The sequence below is a fragment of the Nicotiana tomentosiformis genome, chromosome 2, assembly GCF_000390325.3.
Source record: "Nicotiana tomentosiformis chromosome 2, ASM39032v3, whole genome shotgun sequence".
Classification (NCBI taxonomy): Eukaryota; Viridiplantae; Streptophyta; class Magnoliopsida; order Solanales; family Solanaceae; genus Nicotiana; species Nicotiana tomentosiformis.
This window is the reverse complement of record NC_090813.1, coordinates 36,252,261-36,280,070: the sequence shown is the minus strand read 5'-3', so window position 1 is coordinate 36,280,070 and position 27,810 is coordinate 36,252,261. Positions and strand designations below refer to the sequence as shown.

The 27,810-nt window shown below is 37.8% G+C and overlaps 1 protein-coding gene across 1 annotated transcript; it reads left to right on the top strand.

The window, feature by feature from the left end:
* Nucleotides 1–15,763: 15,763 nt before the first annotated feature.
* On the top strand, nt 15,764–16,105 carry LOC138904625 (uncharacterized). Its single transcript, XM_070193129.1, has one exon. It carries the CDS (start codon nt 15,764–15,766, stop codon nt 16,103–16,105), a length of 342 nt encoding a protein of 113 aa, XP_070049230.1.
* Nucleotides 16,106–27,810: the final 11,705 nt, after the last annotated feature.

Here is a 27,810-nt window from a genome sequence, read left to right as displayed (position 1 = left end):
TGAATAGCAAAAGACAACAGCAAATCACCAACTTGTGACCCGAGAAACAAAGCAGAAAATACCAACAGTACGACACTCGAAACTAGTAGCTAGTTGCTCCAGAAATTAACTAAAATTCTTCTATTTCTCACCACTCTAAGAAATACTCACAAAGCTCAGAATTTTCAGCTTACTTTTAGATATATTCAGCTGATCTTTTGCTCTCAAATGGTGTTCTTTTTGTTGTGTTTTTAGAGTGTGTAAAGATGTGTTCTCAGTGTGTCTAAAATGAAGAAAGAGCAACCCTTAAGTAGATAAGTGAAAAGCACTTTTTTCGGACATCTTTTTGTTCACTAAAAATCTGTCCAAAAGGACTGATATTTGTTTACCAAAACTTGCCCAAAGAACTGTCCAAATAGGAGAAAGGACAATCTTTTTTCACCAAATTTAGACACAAAGTAAAGTAGTTGCATTTCAAGCATGCTTAGATAGTAAAAGCAAACCACCTTATACTCTAATCTCATCATTCTACTTCCTACTCCTCAACTTTACCTATATCAATAGCATCCCCAACTGATTTTGAACAAACCACCAAATAGATAATTGCATTTGAACCACAAAGAAACTGAAAAACAGAACTAGAACTACTAGATTTCAGCAACTTAACAGACAACCAACTAGAACAAATAGCTTAAACAAACGATCAACTAATTAACAAGTGATTCTACTAAGATATAGAGCGGTGGTTAGACCGGCCATATTGTATGGGGCAGAGTGTTGGCCAGTTAAGAACTCACATATCCAGAAGATGAAAGTAGCAAAGATAAGGATGTTGAGGTGGATGTGCAGGCACACTAGGATGGATAAGATTAGGAATGAAGATATTCGGAAGAAGGTGGGTGTGACCCCTATGGATAACAAGATGCGGAAAGCGAGGCTTAGATGGTCCGGGTATGTGTGAAGGAGAAGTCCAGATGCCCCGGTCAGGAGGTGTGAGCAGTTGCCCTTGGCGGGTTCGAGAAGAGGGAGAGGGCGGCCTAAGAAGTATTGAGGAGAAGTGATCATGCGAGACATGGCGTGGCTTCAGATTTTCGAGGACATGGCCCTTGATAGGAATGTGTGGAGGTCGAGCATTAGGGTGTTAGGATAGGAGGTAACTAATAAGGTTCATCCGTGAGGGAGGCTGGTCTGATAAGGTTGGGTCCTAGGCTGCTGCCAATTATTGTTGTGTCCACATTATTCTTTTATTTTTATAGTATCGGGCTTTATTCACTAGTTTTTGTTATTATTTCTCATCTATTTTCTGGTTCTTAAGCTGTTGTTATTGCTCATATGGTTCTGTTGATGGTACTAACATTTTGTCTCTCTCTTATCTCTTTTCGTTTTCTTGAGCCGAGATTTTCGGAAACAGCCTCTCTACCCTCCGGGATAGGGATAAGATCTGCGTACACTCTACCCTCTCCGGACCCAACTTGTAGGAACTCACTGGGTTATTATTGTATTCGGCCAAGATACTAAACTTTAGTTAACTAGTGCGACGAATTAAACACGACAATTAGAAACTAAAAAAGTTGCAAACTTGAACCTAAATCTAATTTCAAATCGAAGCATAATACATGTTAACAGTGGGGCAAAACTAATAGAATCGATTAAGTTAAATGACGACGATTTAGACAATACGACTATTTCAAAATACACTAACGTAGCCTAATGAATCATCAATGACCAAAATGAGCGAATAAATCAAACGAAACCTAAACCTAAATCGCAAAAATAAAATAGAAAATGAAAGAAAGAAAATAAAAAGAAAGGGAGGTAGGGTTTTACCATACGAGGGAAAGTCGATGCCAAATTGAACAACGAAGAGATGCCGGGGACGCCGAGTGATGGCTGTCCGACCTCAAAAATAAATGCTAGCATCGTATCAAAAGGAAACATGCGTCTTGGGTCAAAGATTGGCTAAAAATAAGGTTAAGTGGTGGGGCTGTGGTGGTCGCGGCAGTGGGGGTGGCCGGAAAATTTATCGCAGGGGTTTCAGGGTGAGACTGACATCAATAGTTAGATCTTGAGGAGCTCTAACCATTGATGTAGGTATTTTAGCATGTGGCGATCTAGAACTTCACGAATTTGAGAAAAAAATGCAGCTAGGGTTTTGGTTTTTGCTAGATTCGGGGAGATTGGTAAGGGTTTAGAGGATTTGGAGGTTGGAATCGGAAAGAGGAGGTCGAGACTATGGGGAGGGGGGATGAAAGTTTGGTGGTGATTAGAGGTGGCCGGCTGCCAGTGGACGATTTTTGGGAGCAGTGGACATGGGTGGCGGGCGGCTAGGTCAGAGAGACGAGAGAAAGTGAAAAGAGAGAGGAAGAAGAGGGGAGTAAGGGGAAAATGGGGAAAACGTTTGGGTATTGGGGGGTTTATATACCTAGATAGGAGATTGAATGGTGGTATTTAGATCAAAGGATGTTGAACGGCGGAGATCCCATCTCAGTAGCTTGGCCAAAATGATGCCGTTTTGGGTGTCTTCCAGGCCAATGGGTCCTGAGTTGTTGGGCCACCGAATTTCGTCTATGTTTTTGGCCTAACAACAAAATTTGGCACAACTGTAAAAATTGCATGGGGCGCCCTATTTGGTCTCCTCTTTTTAATTTACACCCATTTTATTTTTTCGTTTACATCCGTACCCATTTTTTTTGTTAAAAGCATTTTAAAAAGATGATTTTGCCCTTCTTTAATTAAAGACTACTAAAAAACTGTAGATTGCAGGGCAAAACTTCAACATGTTTTGGTATGAAGTTTAACAAATAAACTAAATAACTCCAGCATGCATTAGAAAAAACTAATTAGAAAATTACATACTGCAAGATAAAAACTTAAGCATGTTTAGTCTGAAGTTTTAGCAAATGAACTAAAAAATTTCAGCTTTTTTATACTGAAGTTTCGGATAAAACTTATGACAAAACTGTAGACTGCATGACAAAACATCGGCATGTTTTGGTATGAAATTTTAGCAAATGAGCTAAATAACTTCAGCATGCATTAATAAAAACTCATTAGAAAATTACATACTGTAAGACAAAAACTTAAGCAAGTTTAGTTTGAAGTTTTAGTAAATGAACTAAAAAAGTTAAGCATGTTTAGTCTGAAGTTTTAGCAAATTATCACGACCCAAAATCAAATTAGTCGTGATGGCACCTAACCCAGCCCGTTAGGTAAGCCAATTAACAACAATCCAATTCAATGAGATTTTCTAAGAAAATAAATGATGAAATAACTTAACCTTTACACACTTCCCAAGGACTGGTAGTACAAATCATGAACTTCTAAGATTAGAATTTATAAAACTGGTATGAAATAAATACATCATCTGTTCGAAATGTAAATAAACAGATTTTTATAAATCTAAGGCTATCATGAACAAGAGGCAACTACAACTGGAACGCAGGTACGTCTTCAATTCCAGCTCACGTCAAACACGTTAACATCAGCATCCAACATCTGCACGCAAGGTGTAGAAGTGTAGTATGAGTATAACCGACCCTACGTACTCAATAAGTAACAAACCTAACTTTAGGTTGAAAGTAGTGACGAGCTTGTACTAAAGTCAGAGTCCACACCAATAGCCAGTAACATCTCATAACAATATAATTAAAGCAACACAAAGAATAACTCAATAATAAAATGCTCAGTTCATTCACAGTTCCGGAAAAATAAACAGTTTCTTTTCAAGTATAATAGTAAAACTCAATTCTTTTCACCGAAATCACCAAAATATGAGTAAGTCTGAAAGCTGTGATTTTTCCCCAAAACTTTCTTCCACAATAGGAAATTATATTATCAAATGGCATGAGGAAAGTACATCTCTATGCCTACATGTCAATGTGTATGCCAATGCAATGTAACATAGTGATAAAACCATATGCATACTCTCAGAGTATCAATTCACTCATTCCTCCCAGTCACTCAATCCTCTCAAATCACTCGGCACTCGCACTCAATAGGTACTTGCGCTCACTCGAGGTGTACAGACTCCGGAGGGGCTCCTTCAGCTCAAGTGCTTAATTCGCACGGACAACTCACGTGCTATAGTATCAATATCTGAATCCGCACAGATAACTCATGTGCTGCACGGACAACTCATATGCTATAGTATCAATATCTGGATCCGCACGGACAACTCACGTGCTGCACGGATAACTCACGTGCTATTGTATAAGTATTTGGATCTGCACGGACAACTCACGTGCTATAGTATCAATATCTAGATTCGTACGGACAACTCACGTGCTGCACAAACAACTCACGTGTCATAGTATCATTATCCTCATAATCAGGCCCTCAGCCTCACTCAGTCATCAATCTCTACAGTCTCTTGGGCTCACAATGTCATGAAACTAGCCCAAAAATGATAATATGATGTGTCAATATGTAGCAACAGATACTGAGATATGATATGCAATGAATGAACATGACTGAGTATGAAATTACAATGTAAGAAAACAACTTAACAGCAGTAACGACCTCAATGGGTCCCAACCGAATAAGTATGTAACTTAGACATGGTTTTTAACATGGATCACAACTCAATAGCTCTAGTACGTAGAGATTTTTATGATTTCAGATAAGCTCAGGTAACTACACAGTACAACAGGAATAACGGAGTCACTGTTCACACGGTGCACGCCCACACGCCCGTCACCTAGCATGTGTGTCACCTCAACACCAAACACATAACACGTATAATTAGGGTTCATACCCTTAGCTCCAAGATTAGAAGAGTTACTTACCTCAACCTTCAAGCTCCGAAAATACTACAATGCTCCAATTGATTAAAATGTCCAAATATCACCCACAATTTAATACCTACCATTAGATATCCCAACTACATCAAAATAAATATGAAAAGATTCATAAATATCTATTTAGGCTTCACAATTCGGCAACAAGCCTTCAACCATCCCATATTATCCAATAGGCTCATCCATTAGCCTATTCAATTCCATTCTTTTCATTTAATACTCATTTGGAGTCATTAATAATACTATATTAATTAACCAACATCATTAAGTCACTATTCATTGTCTTCTCCAATAAACCCTATGTTCAAGAACACCCATTTCAAGAACTAGTGTTGTATCTTGTCCAAATGGTGATTCCCTATTCAATTCATTCATCAATTAAGTTATCAAGTCTATTGGAATCATTAGAAACTCAAAACAATTCCTTTTTATATCAATTCATCACTATTCATCTTCTTCTTTGCCCAAAATATCATTTTCAAGACCCTCCCTTAGGGTTCATACAATATCCCATTACTACTTCAAATAAAACTCATAAAGATGCTACCTATACTCCAATATGACATATATATGAAGCTCAAGTGAAGGGACTACCTCTTGGCGGAAGAATCTAACTTTTTCTCTTTTTGGTGTTCTTGAAGATTCAACCCATTTTCTATGGATTGGATCCATAATAATGTTAGTGCTATCACTAAATGATGTTATATAATCATCCTTGTACCAAAATAACTTACCTTGAAGTGTATCCATGGTGGAAGAGCTCCTCCTTCTCTCTAGAAATCAATTCCAAGTTGAAGAACTAATGTTTTCTCTCTCTAAACCCCTTGTTTCAGCCCCTTTAAAATGGCCCCTAAAGCTGCATAGCCTCCTTGCGTAGGCTACGCACAAAGTCTACGCAGGGTGGACTTCTATCCCCCTTCAGTTGGAAGCTGCTGGATTTGCCTACGCAATGGTGCGTAGGCTATGCTACTATGTTGCGTAGGCTACGCAAGACTCGCGTAGCTGTTCTGCCACCCTTTAGTAAAAAGGTCATAATGTCTTGTAGGAATCTCCAAATGCCAAACAATACTAGACACATAGACCTTTCTTTTGATAGGTTATACACCATATAACTCTTCATATATTGAGAGTTATGCTTGTTTGGAGTTAGGTCTTGTGCGAACTTACTTGAAACTGTATCCCATCATATAATTTTCAACTTGACTTAGCCTTAGGGCTCTTCTTAGACCATAAATCATTCTTAATGCACCTCATACATATATTATCATGATCAATTGATATCATTCATATTATCAGTCTTGTTCATACCCGAATTAATATAATTAGCACCCGCCAATCTTCTTAATGGTCTTAAAACTCTTCAAAATTTTTCGGGGTGTTACACAAATGAACTAAATAACTTAAGCATGTTTAGTCTGAAGTTTTAGCAAATGAACTAAATAATTTAAGCATGTTTAGTCTGAAATTTTAGCAAATAAACTAAATAACTTAAGCATGTATAGTCTGAAGTTTTAGCAAATGAACTAAATAACTTAAGCATGTATAGTCTGAAGTTTTAGAAAATGAACTAAATAACTTAAGCTTGTATAGTCTGAAGTTTTAGCAATGAACTAAAAAATTTAAGCATGTTTAATTTGAAGTTTTAGCAAATGAACTAAATAACTTAAGCATGTTTAGTCTGAAGTTTTAGCAAATGAACTAAATAACTTAAGCATGTTTAGTCTGAAATTTTAGCAAATGAACTAAATAACTTAAGCATATTTAGTCTGAAGTTTTAGCAAATGAACTAAATAACTTAAGCATGTATAGTCTGAAGTTTTAGCAAATGAACTAAATAACATAAGCATGTATAGTCTGAAGTTTTAGAAATGAACTAAAAAACTTAAGCATGTTTAGTCTGAAGTTTTAGCAAATGAACTAAATAACTTAAGCATGTTTAGTCTGAAGTTTTAGCAAATAAACTAAAAAACTTAAGCATGTTTAGTCTGAAGTTTTAGCAAATAAACTAAATAACTTTAGCATGTTTAGACTGAAGTTTCGTATAAAACTCATTACGAAATTGTAGACTGCGGGATAAATAACTTCAGCATGCATTAGCATGAAGTTTTAGCTTCAATGTGAAACAACTTCATGCTATATCAGCATGAAGTTTTAACTTCAACATGAAATAACTTCATGCTACATTAGCATGAAATTTTAGCTTCAAGGTGAATAACTTCTTGCAAGTGTGATTCTAAAGATGAATCTGGACAAGTTTCTGATTTTTTGACAAAGCTGCGGAGAGGAGAGGATGAGATCTTTTTTTTCACGAATGAGATTGCAGATCACGCGATTAATGTGTGATGCAGGTTTTATATCTTTTGTCAGGGGTGTAATTGTCATAGTATTACGAATTTTTTGTCAGAAGGCTACCAAATCAATAATATTTAAAAATAGGGTACATGTTAAAAGGGGCACAAATATAGGGTACGACTGCAAATCCCTCGACACAACTTATCTTAATTCTATTGTTACACTTAAAATAATTAACCTAAAAACACAAAACCAAATAGAAAAATGTGGTCAAATGAAAGTGAATGCCATTACTAATTCTACTCGTGTATAACTCAAATGAAAGCATTTTTTTTAAAAGTGTGATCGAACCTTACTTCCGAGGTTGCCTACATATCCTTGGCTATAAAGGAATCAGGTTAATGTAGTTCTAGGAAACTTTGCTAGCTAGGACAACCGGACACTGGAGTTAAGACTGTTGCTGCTACTATTGTTGTTATTGTTACTGTTACTTGTTGTTGTTATTGTTACTTTTTTGCTTACATCAAAAGAAAAAGAGAAGATAAAACTATATATGTCTACAAATTAAGAGTTACAAAATTCCTATCTATGTGCCTTTTGGAGTCAAATCTTGATTCTTGACTTGCTCACTTGCATTGACCTTAGATTGGATCTTGATGCTCTTTGAAGAAAAGATTATGGCTCAATCTCGATTTCTTGATTTCCCGATCAGAATTTGGAAAAATGAAACTTGAGAAGCTGGGTTGCTGACACATTATCAAAACCAACTTCGACTATCTTATGATCGAAAGACTTCTTTCTTCTGATGATAACTAAAACTGCAAGCTTTAATCATCACAACATATATACTACGGCAGGGCCTGCAAAGCCATCAAAGACGAACAAAATTTTCTGCCCCAGATTGGAACTGAGAAAATTTTGTGAGTTATTGGGTAAAGAGGCAGATCAACTTATTTTATTTGAAAGATGCAAAAATTATACCGAAGACTCCAAATCGAACGTGCTTCTCTTAGGAGTAGAACTGATAAAACTTAGACTATGAGGTGCATCTCCCATGGGTAGCATTGGAATGACTGTGAGATTGAAGGACTCGAACTAGGAATTACATCTCTTACGATTAATAATTCATATTAGGAAGTGCATCTCCTATTGGAATGAATAGGGTTGACTCAAGATAGGAAGTGTGTCTCCTACGAGTGAGGTTGAAGGACTTGGACTAGGAAGTGTGTCTCCTTAGGAATAAAGGTTTAGATTAGGAAGTGCTTCTCCTATTGAAATGACTCAAACTAGGAAGTGTCTCCTACGAACGAGGTTGAAAGACTTGGACTAGGACGTGCATCCCCTAGGATTGGTAGTTTGGATTAGTAAGTGCGTCTCCTACTAGAATAACTCAAACTTAGAAGTGTGTCTCCAACGAATGAGGCTGAAAGACTTGGAATAGGAAGTGCATCTCCTAGGATTAATGGTTTAAATTAGGAAGTGTGTCTCCTATTAGAATGACTCAAACTAGGAAGTGTGTCTCCTACGAATGAGGTTGAAAGGCTTGGTCTAGGAAGTGCGTCTCCTAGGATTAGCGGTTCAGATCAGGAAGTGCGTCTCCTATTAGAACGACTCAAATAAAGTCGATGTACAAGCTCGAATTACACCATTCCCCAGCATAGTCGCCAGAGCTATCACACCCTCTTTTCTATCCCCCCCAAAGATATATGTATGTTATGGATTGTGTTAAAGAGTTTTTCCAATTAAAGTGACAAATTTGAGTAGGGATTATTTTATTTACAGAGTCGCCACTTGGAATTGATTATTTTTTTGGTGTTCCAAGTCACCTTTTATGAATCTCTAGTCAAAGGAAGGTTTGACTCTATTATTATTGGTCTGCAAAAATAAAGTCTCGGTAAGAAATTCTGTTGACCGGGGAGAAGGTGTAAGGCATTTTTCGTGTCCCGTGGTTCTAGCACGGTCACTTTATTGACTACGTTTGGCTTATATTATTTTTGGATAAACTGTATTTTATTGATTTTCATGATTTACCCATGACCCCTTTTAATGTTGATGACTTTATTAATCTCAAACTAGGGCAATTATGCCCGACCCTAGCTTACACTAACTAAGACGAGTATTCCCGACCTTAGTTCGTGCGCCGCACCTAAAATGGGAGCCTACTCGAAGTTACTTAATAATAACTTTTATTTATTTGAAAGAATTGGGACAAGGCGTGTCCTCACGACCTGGCCATTTTATTTATCTATTTATTCCGAAGCGAGTCTTCCCGACATCAGTTAAGACAAAATTAATTATTTTTGTTAAAACAAATTAGTTTTGAGTTAGTCATGATCATTTGTGACAGAGTAATTGAGTTATTTTTATAAATAAATAAAACATCTAATCTTATTGAATTTATTTAGTGGACTAAATTTAATTTAATTTATTTGGTGGATTAATAAAAAAAGTGACGTACTACTTAAGAGAAAACAAATCTTTGCTTAATTTTGGAGAGTTAACTAGACTAATACAATTTTTTCTAAAACAAAAAATTAACTAGCTTTAAGGAGTATGATATGGAATTAATTAAAGAAGAAAAATAGTTTTTTTTTCTTTTTGTGGATTATTTTTCTTTTTCCGACCTAAAAAAAATAAAAATATTTACATATGGGTAGTGTATGATTAGTTGGATTGACTTTGCGATTATCACTGTTACTAATTTAAAAGATGAGACTAGTGTAAGAAGATTACCTAAACTAACTTATATTGTTTAAAAGTAGACAATACGACTATTCAAAATACACTAATGCAGCCAAATGAATCAGCAATGACCAAAACGAGCAAAGAAATAAAACGAAACCTAAACCTAAATCGCAAAAAGAAAACATAAAAGGAAAGAAAGGGAGTTAGGGTTTTACCACACAAGGGAAAGTCGATGCCAAATCGAGCAATGAAGAGATGCCGGGGACGCCGAATGATGGTTGTCCGACCTAAAAAAGCACGTTTCTTTTTTATCGACATTGAAAAAAATGAATGTCAGGGTCGTATCAAAAGGAAACATGTGTCTTGGGTCGAAGATTGGCTAAAACAGAGGTTAAGTGGTGGGGTTGTGGTGGTCGCGGTAGTGGGGGTGGCCGGAAAATTTATCGCCGAGGTTTCGGGTTTAGATTGACATCAATAGGTAGGTCTTGAGGAGCTCTAATCATTGATGTAAGTATTGTAGCATGGGGCGATCTAGAACTTCACGAATTTGAGGGGGAAAAGGCGGCTAGGGTTTCGGTTTTTTTTTTTCTAGATTCGGGGAGATTGGTGATGGTTTAGAGGATTTGGAGGTTGGAATCGGAAAGAGGAGTTCGAGATTAAGAGGGGGGTGAAAGTTTGGTGGTGATTGGAGGTGGCCGACCGCCGGTGGACGATTTCCAGCGGCAGCAAAGATGGGTGGTGGGCGACTAGGTCAGGGAGACGAGAGAAAGTGAGAAGAGAGAGGGAGAAGAGGGGAAATAAAGGGGAAATGGGGAAAAATTTTAGGTATTGGGGGTGGGCGACTAGGTCAAAAAATGTTGAACGGCTGAGATCGCATCTCAGTAGTATGGCCAAAACGATGCTGTTTTGGTTGTCTTCTAGGCCAATGGGTCCTGAGTTACTGGGCCAATTATTTTGGTCTATATTTTTGGACCAACAACAAAATTTGGCACAACTCAACAAAATTTAACCAACAGAACTATTAAGCAGAAATCGGATATTTCTAAATGAACTCAACATTTACAATATGAAATGACATCCCAAAACCGGTAGTACAGGTCATAAGCTCTACTGAGTTGCCTGCGAACGCAACAACAGGTTTATCTTGAGTCTCCACAACTCGACCAACCAGCTAATAATTAACAACAACCGTGGCACCTGGATCTGCACAAAAAAATGTGCAAAAGAGTAGTATGAGTATACCACAGCGGTACCCAGTAAGTATCAAGACTAACCTCAGTGGAGTAGTGACGAGGGACAGTCAAGAAACCTACCGGACTAAACAACCTGAACAAGTGTGAAGGTGAACTAACAGAGAAAAATAATATTAATATACAACTAAGCAGGATAAGGAATACCAAATAATACTTGCAACGAGATACCAATAACAACAATATTTAACATGAAGCAGTCAGGTAATAATGTCGTAGAGTAAGCTAGACACTATCTAAGTCATGTGAAATCAAAATAAAGGAAAAACCAGTAACAACTCAAAAAGAACAACCGCTCTCACATCAGATTTGTTCAAGCATTTCCATGAGGTACGGAACTTCATAATCACAGCTCACGGGTCCCAATTCTTGAACCCTAATCACTTGGCATATTATGCCCACATTACAACTCATATCCGCACGGACGACTCACATGCCAATAGAACATCCCTAACATAGAAGGCAAGTAGAAAAGAGTATGTATAATGGTTGATGACGTCAGGATTCACTTTTTGAAACCGATATGGGTGATTTAACTACGTGTATACTTGTGCAAGTGTTCTACCACAATTCTAGTTAATAAATAGAAGTAGAGACAATGAATATGACATAAGAAACGATTACCACGAAATGTACAGTGTAATAAAAGCAACAATGAAGTTTGAAGCAGCGACCAGCACAACAAGATTAGCTACATAGAACTGAGCAAAAAGTGCATCACGGAGGAAAATAATTAGTAGTAAGCTAAGAAAAACAACAATCAAAGACAAGTGCGCAGAAAAGGGAAATGATAACAAGAGCTCTCGCGAGGTACCGCCTCGTAGTCTCAAATCATAAAATGAATCACAACTTTCCTTATATCACCGCGGGCGCCTTTATATTTAGTTTTGAAAATACTTTTCCCGAAATAACATCCCGCATTTTAGCCCATCTTATCACACTGCATGGCTTCTAGTAGTTTCCCTACTAGCCACGCGTTTCAAGCCCACCTTATCTCACCGCATGCGTTTCAACACCCAGATCTTATATCATCGCATGCGTATCAATAATAACAATAGCACAGCAGAAACCTCATGCAACACAATAACAACCATACGGTAGAAAGCTCGTGCAAACAACATAACAATTCTCTCAACAAAACGCGTATGCCAAAAACATAACAACTCAAATAAATGACTTTCACAATATGTGCCCACATGCCACAACATTTCCTCAAAACAGTTTCAATATCACAATCACACATAGCTCTCGGCTCAACAACAACAACAACAACAACAATAACACGAGAATACTGCAAGTAAATCAACACAAGAACTTCAGAACACAAAGAAATGGAAGAACGAACTCACAAAGAAAGACACAATAGGGAAATAATAGTCTTAACAAGAATAGTTCAACAAGGGAGAGGTAATGTGTAACAATAATTCCACGAAAGTGCAATTCGACAACAAGAGAGATAGCATGAATCAATGACCCCAAATAAGAATGCGTCAACAATGAAAGGGATAACAAACTCCAATTAAGTCTAAGCAATTATGGAAGAGATAATAATGATTTCAATTAAGGTTAAGCAATTACGAAAATGATAGTATGACGATAAAAAGGGGCAACAACTTCAATTAAGGAACATAAGAGTTTAATCGAAAATAAGGGTAGAACATGAAGCAATTAATTCCAATTAAGACACATAAGGGTGAATTTAGTAAATGGGGGATTTAACATGACAAAACAACTTCATATTTAATGAACATAAGAATCTAAGAGCCATAAACGTTCAAATTTTCACAAATAAGCCCGATCATGTACTCGTCACCTCGCGTACACGGCCTCCAAATGACACAAATTAGAACCAAAGACTCAAATCCTAAGGGGTAGTTCCCCCACATAAAGTTAGGTAAGATACTTACCTCAAAGAAGCTAGACCGATACTCTAAAATGAACTTCTCGAGTGAAACACCCACTGGATGGCTCAAATCTAGCTAAATTAACTCCAAATCATAAATAAAACTCATAGTAAATAATTCCGGATAATAAAGCTTCAATATTTAACAAAAACTAAAAAGTCAACCCAAAAGTTTAACCCCAGGCCCTCACCTCGGAACCCGATAAAATTTACAAAACCCGAACACCCATTTGATAACGAGTCCAACCATATAAGAATTATCAAATTCCGATATGAATTCGTCCTACAAATCATCATTTTATATTTTAAAAGATGTTTTACAAAATTTCCCATTTTTCTCAACTCAAACCACTAATTTAATGATAAAAATAAAGATGGAATCATGAAACATAATGAATTCCGGGTGAAGAACATTTACCCCAATGATTTGCTTGAAAAATCCATGAACAATCGCTCAAATCCGAGGTCTACAACTTAAAATATGGTGAAAATGGCTAACCCTCAAATCAGAGTACTTTTTATATTTTGCCCAGTTATAACACATCGCGATCGCAGAAAATTACACGCGATCGCGAAGCACAAAATGAAGTCTGCCAAAATAACCTACACGAAAGCGAACAAACAGATGCGAACACGAAACATAGCGACCTCCTAATACGCGATCACGGACCCGATGATACGAAAGCGGAGAACAAATTTCTGTTGCCCCTTTCCAGCTCCAACTCTACGCGAACGCGGAATAAGCATCGCAATCGCGGACATAAACTAACTAGACCTTACTTGAACACGTGTAAAATATCGCGAATGCAATAACAAAAACACTGAGTTCCCAAAATCACTTTGCGATCGCAGCTTCATCTTCGCGATCGCGAAGAGCAACAGCCACACCAGAAACCACCAACTCTAAAGCATGAAGAAATGGCCTGTAGCCTATCCAAAATACACCCGAGGCCCCCGGGACCTCAACCAAATATACCAACATATCCTAAAATACGATACAAACATAGTCGAGGCCTCAAATCACATCAAACAACATCGAAACTACAAATCGCACCTTGAATCGAACTCATGAATTTTCAAATCTTCCAACTTTCAAAACTCGCGCCGAAATATATCAAATCAACCCGGAATGACGTCAAATTTCATATGCAAGTTTCAAATGACATAACAGAGCTAATACAACTCTCGGAATTGCATTCCGACCCCAATATCACCAAAGTCAACTCTCGGATAAACCTCTCAACCTTCCAAAACTTCAACTTTCCAATTTTTGCCGAAATGCTTCAAATTACCCTACGGACCTCCAAATCAAAATCTGGATGCATGCTTAAGTCAAAAATCACCATACGAAACTATTGGAATCATCAAAATACCATTTCAGAGTCTTCTACATAAAAGTCAAATTCCGATCAACTCTTACCGCTAAAGCTTCTAAAACAAGAATCCCTCTTTCTAATTGATCCCAAATCATTCGAAAACCGAACTCGACCACACACGCTAGTCATAACACATAATATGAATCTGCTCAATAGCTTAAGCAACCGAACATGACATTAATTCTCAAAATGATCATTCGGATCGTTACAAATATTTAACCCAAAAACATAAAACCAAATAGAAAAATGTGGTAAAAATATAGGCATTTACAGTGTAGTTGTATCTCTCTAAATTGTGCATATATAGAAAGCTTTCCTAGTCTAAAAATAGGAAAAATGGATTTGTATTTGTTGTATCTAAATAGGAAAAGAGTAGTAGTGTGCGTTATGTTGTTGCTAAGTTACCCCTCAAAACATTTGGGATATTTACACAAATAGTCAGCAATTTTCATTGTTTACTTTTTTAGCCATATACATAGATTATGCATTGATTATACACGATGTTGGCCCAAGTAAAGTTTTTTTTTGATGATTGACAAAGGAACTCAAGCATGAACCAGGTCCATACACAGTGTACACAAACACGGGCAGATTCGAGCATAAGGGATGCACGTGAAGGAGATAAGCTTAAGTTGTTATATCTGATATCTCTTGATAGAAAAGGTTGCATAAATGATAAGGAGAAGGACTCCTTACTCGAAGAGAACTTTATCCAAGATAAGGGAGGAGTTAGAAGTTGAAGATAACTAGAATTCTTCCACCAAGGAAAAGTATAGCATTGGAACTCTAGTTATTTCCTATTCTACTAACTCTATAAATTGCAGGATGTTCTCATTTTACATGCACGCACAAACGCTGAAGTTAAACCTGAGTTGAGAGAAAAATAGCAAGGCATTTTACAAGCAATTCTTGTGTGATTCAAGTGTGCGAACCTGAAGCTACATGAACCTGATAGAAGAACCAGTTCCAAGTGTCTGTCTTTTATTCTAGTTTCATTGTAGTAAATGTTTTCAAATTGTACCTTTCAGCTTTATCTGGAGGCAATTGTATTAGGTACTCTGAGTATTCAAGTTAGAGTTAACTTGAAGTTGTCGCAATAGTTAGAGGTTGGTTACCACAACGGGATTAGAGGTAATCCTTAGGTTTACAAAGAGTTTTGTAAATGATGTTTTGGCTCAGTGATTTAGTGAAGTATTGGGGAAAATCCTACTGAGTAGTAGGTCGTGATTTTTTCACCTTTTGAGCTGGGTGTTTTCCACGAAAAATACTTGTGTTCTTTACTTTTCGCATTTACTATTTTCGTAACAGTAGTATAAGAAACACATAGAAGAACCATATCCTTCTATAATCAGTGCACGTAAAAATTGGACCCCACGCAAATCACTCCCCCCCCCCTCTTGTATGGCATTGAAGTATAAAAATAATAATTGGTATCGGAGCGAGTTCTCCTTGAAGAGGCTTACACTTTAGGAGAAAATCAGCATGAGTGCACCACCTGGAAACTGGGAAGGGCAATCCAATGCTTGGCCACCACTCTTTAAAGGCCAGTACTACTCTTGGTGGAAAAATCGGATGAGAGATCACGTTATAGAAAATGACTATGAGCTATGGGATATTGTCACCGATGATCCACTGGATACCTTGAAGAAAAATATTGAAGGGGTAGATGTGCCAAAGACAAGAGCGGATTGCACTATTGAGGACTTGAAGAAATGGGAGAAGAATGCTAAAGCCAAGAAATGGCTTGTTTGTGGACTTAGTCCAGAGGAGTACAGCAGAATCCAAAGTTGTACCATTGCTAAGCAAATTTGGGATACATTATAAGTGGCTCATGAAGGAATACCTCAGGTGAATAGATCCTGAGAAACTCTATTGTATTCTCAATATGAGAACCTTGCTAGATGTACACAAAGTTCACTACACTAACAAATGAGCTAAAGTCTCTTGGAGGGATTATTCCTGAAGAAGATAGAGTCGAGAAGATACTGACTAGGGTTGTGCCTATCACTTGGGAGAGCAAAATCACAGCCATTCAGGAATCAAAGAATATTGCCACTCTCCCACTGGATGAATTTATTGGAAATCTTACTGCCTATGAACTTAGGAGACAAACCATGAAAATGGATGTACCTAAGAAGGAAATGATCATGGCACTCAGAATCACTGAAGGTTATGATCTAGAAGATGATGAAATGGCTATGATCACCAAGGACTTCAAGAAGTACTTGAGGAGAGGAAAATGTTCTTCAAGAAGTGGAAGCTATAACAAGTCAAAAGCTCCTGAGAAGCAAACCAATGATGGCTGCTACAAGTGTGGAAAGACTGATCACCACATCAAGAACTATCCTTTATGAGAAATTGAATGGAAGAAGGAAAGAGCTGAACGAAGGAACAAGTTCAACCCAAGAAAAGCAACAACAAAGGATCAACCAAGGCTATGGTCGCTGCTTGGGGAGAAGCTCAGATGAAAGCTCAGATGGTAATTATGAGGATGAACAAGCACTTATGACCATTAGAGAATCTGATGAAGAAACTGAGGTAAGTGTAATTCATCTCAAAAACAAGATTAAATAGTTATCTAAAGAAAGGCTATATGAGTTACTACTAGAACTAATTGATGAATCTGAGGATGTAAATAACAAAAAGGAACAACTGTCTAAAGAATGTATGATTTTGAAGGCTAAGTGCAAAAACCTAGAACTTAGGGTTAGTGAAACTGTAAGTGAAAATACTATGTTGAAGAACCAGATTCATACACTTGACTTAACTATCCTAGAACTTAGATCTGTAAATCTAAAACTGAAATTAGGAACAGGTAAAAAGACAGTTGATCACACACAACTCACTTTAGAATAAAATATAGGAAAAATGAAAGATGAGTTGTACAAAAGGGATGAGCATGTAAGAATCCTAAAGGAGGATCTAAGCAAGGTCAAGTATGAGCTAGACAGAACTTGTAAATGGAATAGGTCCTCCAATGCACTTTCATGGCTACAAGAACACCATAGTAGCAACAGAAGAGGACTTGGCTTTGGGAACCTGACACCTAAGTGGGATCCCAAAAGCAAGTACCTCACACTTCCTGAGAACAAGATTTGCACACACTGTGTTAAAACATGTCACTATAAAAGTGAATACATTGCAAAAGAAAAGGCAAGTTAAAAATACAAAGAATTTGTTCAAGGGAAGAATAGGCTACCAAGTTGGGCTAAAAAGAATTTGATTCATCCTTTTGCCTATAGAAAGGGACCCAAACTAGTTTGGGTTCCTAAGACTAACCCCCGATTTCCTTTTGCAGGTCCAAGTGAAGGGGAGAAGCCAAATATGGTACATGGATTGTGGCTGCTCAAAGCACGTAACAGGAAGCAAGAACCAGTTCCTTTCACTTGAGGACCTTAAAGGAGGTAATGTCTCCTTTGGAAATAAGAAGAAAAGTGAGATCATTGGGGTTAGAAAAGTAGGTAAGACTGATTCTCGCTCCATTGAGAACGTCTACTTAATAGATGGACCGAAGTACAGTCTAATAAGTGTATCACAATTATGTGATAGAGGTAATATAGTAGCATTCACCTCTACAAAATACTTTGTAATTAATCTTATCACTGACAAGATAGTTTTGCAGGGAAAAAGTATAAAACAACATATATATTGTGGATATATCCACACTTTTAGATAATGAACTCACTTGCTTAAGTGTGATGGATAATGATCCCCTCTTTTTGCACAAGAGACTTGGACATGCCAGTCTAAGTCAACTCAACAAACTAGTCTCCAAGGACTTGGTGATAGGACTGCCTAACATTAAGTTCAAGGAAGATAAAGTTTGTAAGGCTTGTGCAAGGGGGAAGCAGGTAAGATCCTCTTTCAAATGCAAGGAATAGTAAGCACCACCAGGACGATAGAACTGGTCCGTATGGATCTTTGTCGACCAATGAGAACATTGAGCAGAGGTGGTAGGAGATATGTTATGGTGCTTGTTGATGATTACTCTAGGTTTACTTGGACACTGTTTCTAACATCTAAAGATTAAGAATTTGATATGTTCACTTCTTTTGTTAGAAAATCTCAGAAACAACTAGGTAATCAATTTGCATCAATTAGGTCTGATCATGGTACTGAATTTGAAAATGCTAAATTTGCTGAATTTTGTGATGTGCATGGCATAGATTATAATTTTTCTGCTGCTAGAACTCCACAACAAAATGGAGTGGTTGAAAGAAAGAATAGGTCATTGGAGGAAATGGCTAGGACTATACTTCTTTCTAGTAAACTGCCCCATAGTTTCAGGGCAGAAGTTGTGAACACTGCATGTTACATCATAAATAGGTGCATGACTAGACCTCTTGTTGAGAAGACTCCCTATGAGTTACTTAAAGGGAGAAAGCAAAATATATCCCATCTTAGGGCATTTGGATGCAGGTGCTTTGTGCACAATAATGGTAAAGACTCCGTAGGTAAGTTTGATCCCAGAAGTGATGAGGGAGTATTCTTGGGATATTCTTCACATAGTAAAGCTTATAAGATTTATAACAAAAGAACTATGTGTAGAAGAAAGTGTACATATGGTTTTTTACGAAACTAACATTCTTTCTGAGAGGCAGGAACATGATGATGAAGCAATTGGGCTGGTAAGAAACTAAAATGAAACCACAGCCCAGACTGAAGCTGCACCAGAGGAAGGAACAGGTGATGGAATAGGTCCTTCCACCTAGGGCAACTTGACAGGGGGAATTGAACAAAGAGGAACTGATCCTCAAAGCTCGAGGGAACCTCTCTATGAACCTATTCCTCAGCAACAAAACATTGAAGGAACATCTAAAGGAAACCAACTGGTTGTGAAACCTTACAAGTATCAAAGTTCTCATCTCATTGAGAACATAATTACTGATCCAACCTCTGGAATCAAAACCAGATCTTCTTTGAAGAATATGTGTGATTTTGATGCTTTTTTATCTCTTATTGAACCTAAAAATATTACTTAGGCTTTGTAGGATGTAGACTGGGTGAATGCAATGCAAGATGAACTCAACCAATTTGAGAGAAGTAAAGTTTGCCTTCTGGTACCAAGACCCAAGGACAGATCAGTAATTGGCACAAAATGGGTCTTCAAAAACCAAATTGACGAAGATGGAACAGTTATAAGGAACAAGGCAAGATTGGTGGTTCAATGATATAATCAAGAGGAGGGGATAGACTATGATGAGACCTTTTCTCCAGTTGCAAGATTGGAGGCAATTAGACTCCTTATAGCATTTGCTGCTTATATGGACTTCACTCTCCATCAGATGGATGTCAAGAGTGGCTTCCTTAATGGATATCTAAAGGAATAAGTGTTTGTCAAGCAACCTCCGGGATTTTAAAGCAAAGAATGTCCTGATCATGTGTACAAGTTTGACAAGGCACTTTATGGGCTCAAGCAAGCTCCAAGAGCATGGTATGAAAGATTATCAAAATTCTTGCTTGAGCATGGATACAAGAGAGGTAAATTTGCCAATACTTTATTCTTGAAAGAAAAAGGTAAAGATCTATTGGTAGTTCAAATATATGTAAAAGTTATAATCTTTGGAGCAACTACTGATAAGTTAAGTAAAGAATTTGCTAAACTAATGGGGAGTGAATTTGAAATGAGTATGATGGGTGAGCTTAATTTCTTTTTAGGCTTACAAATTAAACAAAATTCAAATAAAACTATGATCCATCAGTAGAAGTATATGAAAGAGTTGCTCAAAAGGTTTAAAATGGAAGATTCCAAAGAAATTGACACTCAAATAGCAACAACCACAAAATTGGATGTGGATGAACCTGGTTCATCTGTTAATCAGAAGTTGTATAGGGGAATGATTGGCTCTTTGTTATATCTCACTGCTAGCAGACCTGACATTGTATTTAGTACAAGCCTCTGTGCTAGATTTCAGGCAAATCCAAAGGAGTTTTACTTGACTGTTGTTAAGAGGATCTTGAGATACCTAAAAGGAACCACTAACCTTTGTCTATAGTATCCAAAAGGAAGTAATTTCAACTTAGTGGGATATGCTGATTATGCAGGTTTTCTTGTGGATAGAAAGAGTACCTCAGATATGGCACACTTTCTTGGCTCATGTCTTGTGTCTTGGGCCACCAAAAAACAAAATTATGTGGCTTTATCTACTGCTGAAGCTGAGTATGTTGTTGTTGCCTCATGTTGTGCTCAATTGGTATGGATCAAAAAATAATTAATGGACTTTGGGATTAATGTAGGTTGTATCCCCATCTTTTGTAAGAGCACTAGTGCAATTAGTATGACCAAGAACCCGGTTTATCACAAAAGAACTAAGCACACAGATTTTCAGGCATCACTTTTTGAGGGACAACTATGAAAAAGGCTTGATCACTGTGGAATTATGTGCTACTGATAAGCAAATAGCTGACATCTTCACAAAACCTCTAAGTAGAGATAACTTTGGAAGGAACAAGTTAGAATTAGAGATGATTAATATCACTTAAAAGGAACTAGCTCTAACTCATAAATTTTGGTTAGGAACTTAATTAGATTAGATTTTGCTCGGTCTCATACTTTCATCAGTATACTCATGTGTCATGTGCTAAAATATATCATTAATCTCTAATGATATCTTCACAAAACCTCTAAGTAGAGATTAATGATATCATTAATTTTGACAATGTGGGTTGCTCTGATGGTAAGCACCCTCCACTTCCAACCAAGAGGTTGTGAGTTCGAGTCACCCCAAGAGCAAGGTGGGGAGTTCTTGGAGGGAAGGATGCCGAGGGTCATTTAGAAACAGCCTCTCTACCCCAAGGTAGGGGTAAGGTCTGCATACACACTACCCTCCCCAGACCCCACTAGTGGGCTTATACTGGGTTGTTGTTGTTGTTAATCTCTAATGATATCTTTATTTTCTTGGAAAATTCAGACTTACACAAGAGATTTCTCAGTGAAGAACCCGGTTCATCAAGATTACATGGTACGTACTCTCTACCCTGCATATTTTAAAATAATAATATTTGGATTATGATCAAAATGAGAGTCCCATTTAATCCTAACCTCCTTGAGCTTATCCTTTACGAAATGAACCAGTTTCATCCAAATAGAGTCCCAAAAACTCAATAAGTGCCTAGATTCTAGGGAGAGTCCTCAACGTCTCTTCAAACTGAATCTCAGTTTGATTAGACTCTTGAACTTCTGAAAAAGTTGTCGTTACCCAATCAAAGTATCTCTCTTTAAATTGATTTGGCCTAAGTCATTTCTTCACTTCTAATTCACAGCTGCCAAACAATTCTCTCTAATTTTTTCTCATCTTCTAAACACACATAATCATTTTCTCTTATCCTCTAACCATCAATGGCTAATACTTCTGAAAATCCCTCATCACCACCCAAAGAATCCACATCCACTCCTTCAACTACACCCTCAACCATATCAATCTCTAATAAAGGAAGATTCAAGATGCTTGCTTGCAAAGTAGTCGCTGGAAAAGAACAAATCAAGAAAATTAATGAGCAACTAAAGGCAAGTCACGCAGATGAAACCCAAAAATCTGAAGACTCTTTCAATTCTGCAACTGAGGGGGAAGAAATTATTTCATCTGAAACAGAGCATGTAACACCTGGTCCTAAAATTACATCTGAAGTAATCTCTAAGGTTGATGCAAATCTAGAACTGGGGTAGAGCCTACTAATTCTGGGAAAATAGGTGGTAAAAATAAAAAGAGAAAAGAAAAAGAGAGTGAGGGTACTAAAGGCGATATGAGGGGAATGGGACAAGGAGTGGCTGAATCTTCACCCACTCCTATTGGTTTGACTAAAGAAATGGGATCTATAAAAATATGGAGTGAGGAATCTGCTGGAGAAGAAGAAAGTGTGAGAGAAAAAGGGGGAAGTGGGTCTGGAGAAGCTACTGAGGGGTTGGTTATATTGGGGAAGAATGTTCAAGAACTTGTTCCATCTGTGCAGGAACCCCTCGAGGACCTACTGAGAAAAGTATCTGGTAGTTACAATCCTAAAAGGAAAAAGGGTTCAGAAGTTGAAGTCCATGGTACTGCTAGGGCAAACAAGAAGAGAAAGGTTGCCTCTTCTATCTCTGTAGAGACGCCTTCTACAAGAGGAAGAGCTACAAGGAGTCAGAAGAAGTAGAGTGAGGCTGATCTGGAAAAGTCCCTAGAAGAAAGTAAGAGAAAAGTTATTGCAAAGGGAAAGAAGAAGGTAGTTGAGCCTGAGGCAGTTGAAATTGAGGAGATGGACCTGGTTCTTCGTGATGAAGAGGAGGTAGAAGAAATGGAGGTTATGACTCCAAAGGCAAAGAAAATCAAGACTTCCACATAGAAGTTTGTTTCAAAGACAAAGTCTGCAAAGCCCTCTACCTTGGCTAAAAGAACTAGGTCTGCCTTGAAGTCTAGAAAGGTTAAAATGATGGAAGAAGAAGATAGTGAAGGAGAAGAAGAATCTGATGCAGAGAAGGACAAGATGGTTAAGTTTGGAAAAAGAACCAACTTGAAAGGTAGACTCCTCAGGGACTTGGAGGAGGAAGGCATGATGCTGCTGCTGGAAAAGTTGCAACTGCAGGGTTGGAAGGACATGATCCTTCAGATGGATCGAAAGCTTGCCAGAACTGAGATTGTGGAGTTCATGGCAAATTGTGATACCAAAAATGGCAGAGTCACCAGAGTGATGAAAGGGGTGACAGTGAGTTTTGATGACAAGGAACTGGGAGAGATATTAGGTGTACGTGCTGAAGGGTACAATGATTATAAGAAACTCAAATGGCCAAGTCTAGAGAATCTCCCTACCTCCCTTGACATTACAAGGAAGTTTGGTGACAATAAATAAGAGCTTCAGCCCAAGGCTATATACAAAAGTGAGATGAAGCCACCCCACAAAGTGTTGTTCGAATTTGTTAACAAAGTTGTGTTTCCTAGGCAGGAAAGAAGGCACATTGCCACATTCATGGACCTGGTCCTTATGGAATGTTTGGACAGTGGAAGGCAAATAAATTGGCCTGGGTTTATCATCCAGCTTCTTGATAGGGTTCTGACAGGCACCAAAACTCATGCCATACCCTATGGTTTTATTCTCGCGGATGTACTCGCACACTTCAAGGTACCCATCAAGAAATGGGAAGTTGGAACAAGCAAAGATCACTTTAGGGAAAACACTTTGACTGCTTATGACTATGAAGTCCACACCACTCCTAAAGAACCTGGTTCATCCAAGAAGGTACCTGTGAACAGCAAAGTGCGAGTCTTGGTGCAAGAAAGTAGGGCTAAGGATGCTGAAATTAAGAGGCTGAAGAAGAGGCTGGTTGAAGTAGAAACTGAGAGGGATGCTCTCAGGGCTGAGCTTGCAAAGGAGAAGGAGAAGAATGATGGCATTCTTCATGATATGTTGAAGCTACTTCAGGCCAGAAACCAAGAACCTGGTCCTTCCTAGTCTTGAAACCTTTCTAGCCTAGTTAGACAAACCAGTGACCTAGATGGGATTTCTCTTTGTTCTTTTTGCTCATGATTTAGTGTTTTGTTTCTCTTTATGCTTTGTGGATGACTAGTATCAATGATAATCAACTATTTTTGTGCTCTAACTATTTGTTGATGCTTCTTAGATGGCTAATATCATTAGATTGATAAATGATGCTTGACTTCATGATTGCATTTGAAGTAGCCCCAGTGGCCATGAGAAATTTCTATTAAAATATGGCTATCTAACATAATTATGCAACTTTTCGATGATGCCAAAAAAGGGAAGATAGGTTATGTTTCTTACTTTGGACAATGATGTTTATAACCTAATGAACCTGGTACTTGATGATTTGTGACTTAAAAATGGAAAGTGTTCTAACATTGTGTTGATGTTGAGCTGAGTTGACACAGGGCCTATGCTTATGAAAAGCACAGAGTTAGTCATCATCAAAAAAAGGGGAATTTGTTGGCCTAAGTTGTGATGACCCAAAAGGTCATCTCATGATTTAGAACGTGAATCTGCGCTCTTAAGCCTTAAAAAATCTCATTTTTATCCTCCTTGATTTGCGTGCACAGTCCGGGAAGGTTTTCGAAAAGCTTTTATGTTGAAAACTAATAAAAAATAAGAATTTTTGCTTTAAAAGTTGATTTTAGTTGACTTCGGTCAACATTTTTGGTAACCGGGCCCAGATCCATATTTTAACGGTCTCGGTGGGTCTGTATCGAATTATAAGACCTGGGCGTATGCCCGGAATCAAATTCGGAGGTCCCTAGCTCAAGTTATGAATTTTTGATAAAAATTAAAAGTCTAAAAATTAATTATTTTTAAGAATTAAGTGATGTTTAGCATTGTTAGTACCGGGTCCGTATTTTGGTTCCGGAGCCCGGTACAGATTCGTTATGATATGTAAGAGTTGTATGTGAAATTTGGTGAGAAACGGAGTTGGTTTGACGTGATTCGGACGTCCAGTTGAGAAAATAGAAATTTTAAAGTGTTCTTGAGAATTTCATTCGATTTGGTGCTAAATTCGGAGTTCTATGTGTTATTTTGGCGATTTGATCATGCGAGCGAGTTCGTATGATATTTTTAGACTTGTGTGCATGTTTGGTTTGGAGCCCCGAGGGCTCGGGTGAGTTTCGGATAGGCCACGGGATATTTTGGACTTTGAAAATCTGGTTTTTTCTGCAGAGTCTAAGTTCTGGCATGTCCTTCTTCGCGTTCGCGAAGGTACTCTCGCGAACGCGAAGAGTAAACTGGACAGCTGAGGATTTCTTCTTCGTAAACATGAAGGCTTGGCCCCGAACGCGAAGCGATGGGGGCGTTACCCTTCGCGAACGCGACAAGCCCATCGCGAACGCGTAGTGTTAGGCACTGGGGAGGGGGAGTCAGCCTTTTCTTCATCGCGAACGAGAGCAATATCTCGCGAACGCGAAGATCAGGGAAGGGTAGCCTACACGAACGGGAGCACTGCCTCGCGAACGCGAAGGCTTGGCAGCCCATACACTGTCGCGAACGCGACAGTGCTCTCGCGAACGCGATTAACACTGTCGCCCAGCACTTAACAAAATTCAAAACGGGATTTTTACCAAAAAACGCATTTTTCTCAAAACCCAAACGGTGAGGGGCGATTTTTCAAGAGTCATTCCTTACCCCAATTGTTGGTAAATGATTCTAAACCATTTTCTTTCAATTACCCATTATATTTCTTGAATTTTCAACCTAAAATCTAGAGTTTTCATGGTAGAATTAGGGGTTAGAGTAGAAAATAGGGATTTAGGAAATTTGGGGATTTAGACCTCAATTTGAGGTCGGATTCTAAAACTAATTACATATTCGGGCTCGGGGGTGAATGGGTAAAAGGATTTTGGTCCGAACCTCGGGTTTTGATCAAGCGGTCCCGGGGTCGTTTGTTTTTGACTTTTTGGAAAAAATTTGAGAAATTTAATTTATACAATATAATTGATTCCTTTAGTAATATTTTGTTATAAAATAAAGACTGTAAAGTAAAGACAAGTATAGAGAGAAACTGATATATTATTCAAACTTCAAACTTATGTACATAATGAACTGAATTCGCCTCTATTTATAGAAGAAAGGAAGCTGCTGTGTAAGCTGCTACTGCAAGCTGCTGTGTAAGCTGCTACTGTTGTGTAAGCTGCTTGTAAGCTGCTGTGTAAGCTGCTTGTAAGCTGCTGCTCTAAACTGTTGTGCCAGATATAGATAATCTTCTATCATGGGTAATATTTATCCATAACGGAGTATCGAAAGGATAAGCTTCTTCAGGAGGCTTATTTCCAATAGAGTACTAAATAGATAAATGTATTTATGGCGGAGTCTCATATGGATAAAATTCTTCAGGAAGCTTATTTACAACAGAGTACTAAATGAACATCCATAATATAATATATTCATAACACTTCCCCTTGGATGTTCATTAAAAGATAATGTGCCTCGTTAAAACCTTACTAGGAAAAACCCCGTGGGAAAAAATCCTAGTGAAGGAAAAAGAGTACACATATTTAGTAATACGCATTGCTAGCTGCCTCATTAAAAACCTTATAAGGAAAACCCTATGGGAAAAAACCTTAATAAGGAAAAAAGAGTACATCGCGTATTTTACTCCCCCTGATGAAAACCTTGTTTCAAATATTTAAGTCTCCGCATTCCAATCATGTATACCATCTTCTCAAAAGTTGAAGTTGGTAAAGATTTGGTGAATAAATCTGCCGGATTGTCATTTGAACGGATTTGTTGAACATCAATGTCACCATTTTTCTGAAGATCGTATGTGTAGAATAATTTTGGTGAAATGTGCTTCGTTCTATCTCCTTTTATAAATCCTCCCTTCAATTGGGCTATGCATGCAGCATTGTCTTCGTATAAAATTGTGGGTCTTTTCTCACATTCCAAACCACATTTTTCTCGAATAAAATGAATTATTGATCTCAACCATACGCATTCCCTACTTGCTTCATGAATGGCTATTATTTCAGCATGATTTGAAGAAGTAGCAACAATAGATTGTTTTGTGGAGCGCTATGATATGATAGTACCTCCACATGTAAACACGTACCCTGTTTGAGATCTAGCTTTATGGAGATCAGATAAATAACCTGCATCTGCATAACCAACAAGATCTGCACTATCTTTGTTAGCATAAAACAAACCCATATCAAGAGTTCCCTTTAAATATCGCAATATATGCTTAATCCCGTTCCAATGTCTCCGTATAGGAGAAGAGCTATATCTTGCTAGTAAATTAACAGAAAATGCTATGTCAGGCCTTGTAGCATTAGCAAGATACATAAGTGCACCAATTGCACTGAGATAGGGTGTTTCAGGACCCAGGAGTTCCTCATCCTCTTCTGGAGGTCGGAACGGGTCCTTATTCACTTCAAGTGATTGAAAAACCATTGGTGTACTCAATGGGTGCGCTTTGTCCATGTAAAAGCATTTTAAGACCCTTTCTGTATAGGTAGATTGATGCATAAAGATCCCATTTGCTAAATATTCAATTTGCAGTCTAAGACAAAGTTTTGTCTTTCCAAGATCTTTCATCTTAAATTCTTTCTTAAGATATTCAATTGCCTTTTGGAGCTCTTCTGGAGTTCCAACAAGATTTATGTCATCAACATAAACAGCAAGTATAACAAATTCTAATGCCATTTTCTTTATAAAAATACATGGACAAATAACATCATTTATGTAACCCTCTTTCAACAAATATTCACTGAGGCGATTATACGACATGCGCGCAGATTGTTTTAAACCGTACAAAGATCTTTGTAATCTGATTGAGTGCATTTCCCGAGATTTTGAATATGCTTCGGGCATTTTAAATCCTTCAGGGATTTTTATGTAAATCTCATTATCAAGTGACCCGTACAGATAAGCTGTAACCACATCCATCATATGTATTTCAAGCCTTTCACGTAAGGCTAAACTGATGAGATATCGAAATGTTATGGTATTCATAACGGGTGAATATGTTTCTTCATAATCGACTCCAGGTCGTTGTGAGAATCCTTGTGCGACAAGGCGAGCCTTGTATCTTTCAACTTCATTTTGCTCATTCCTTT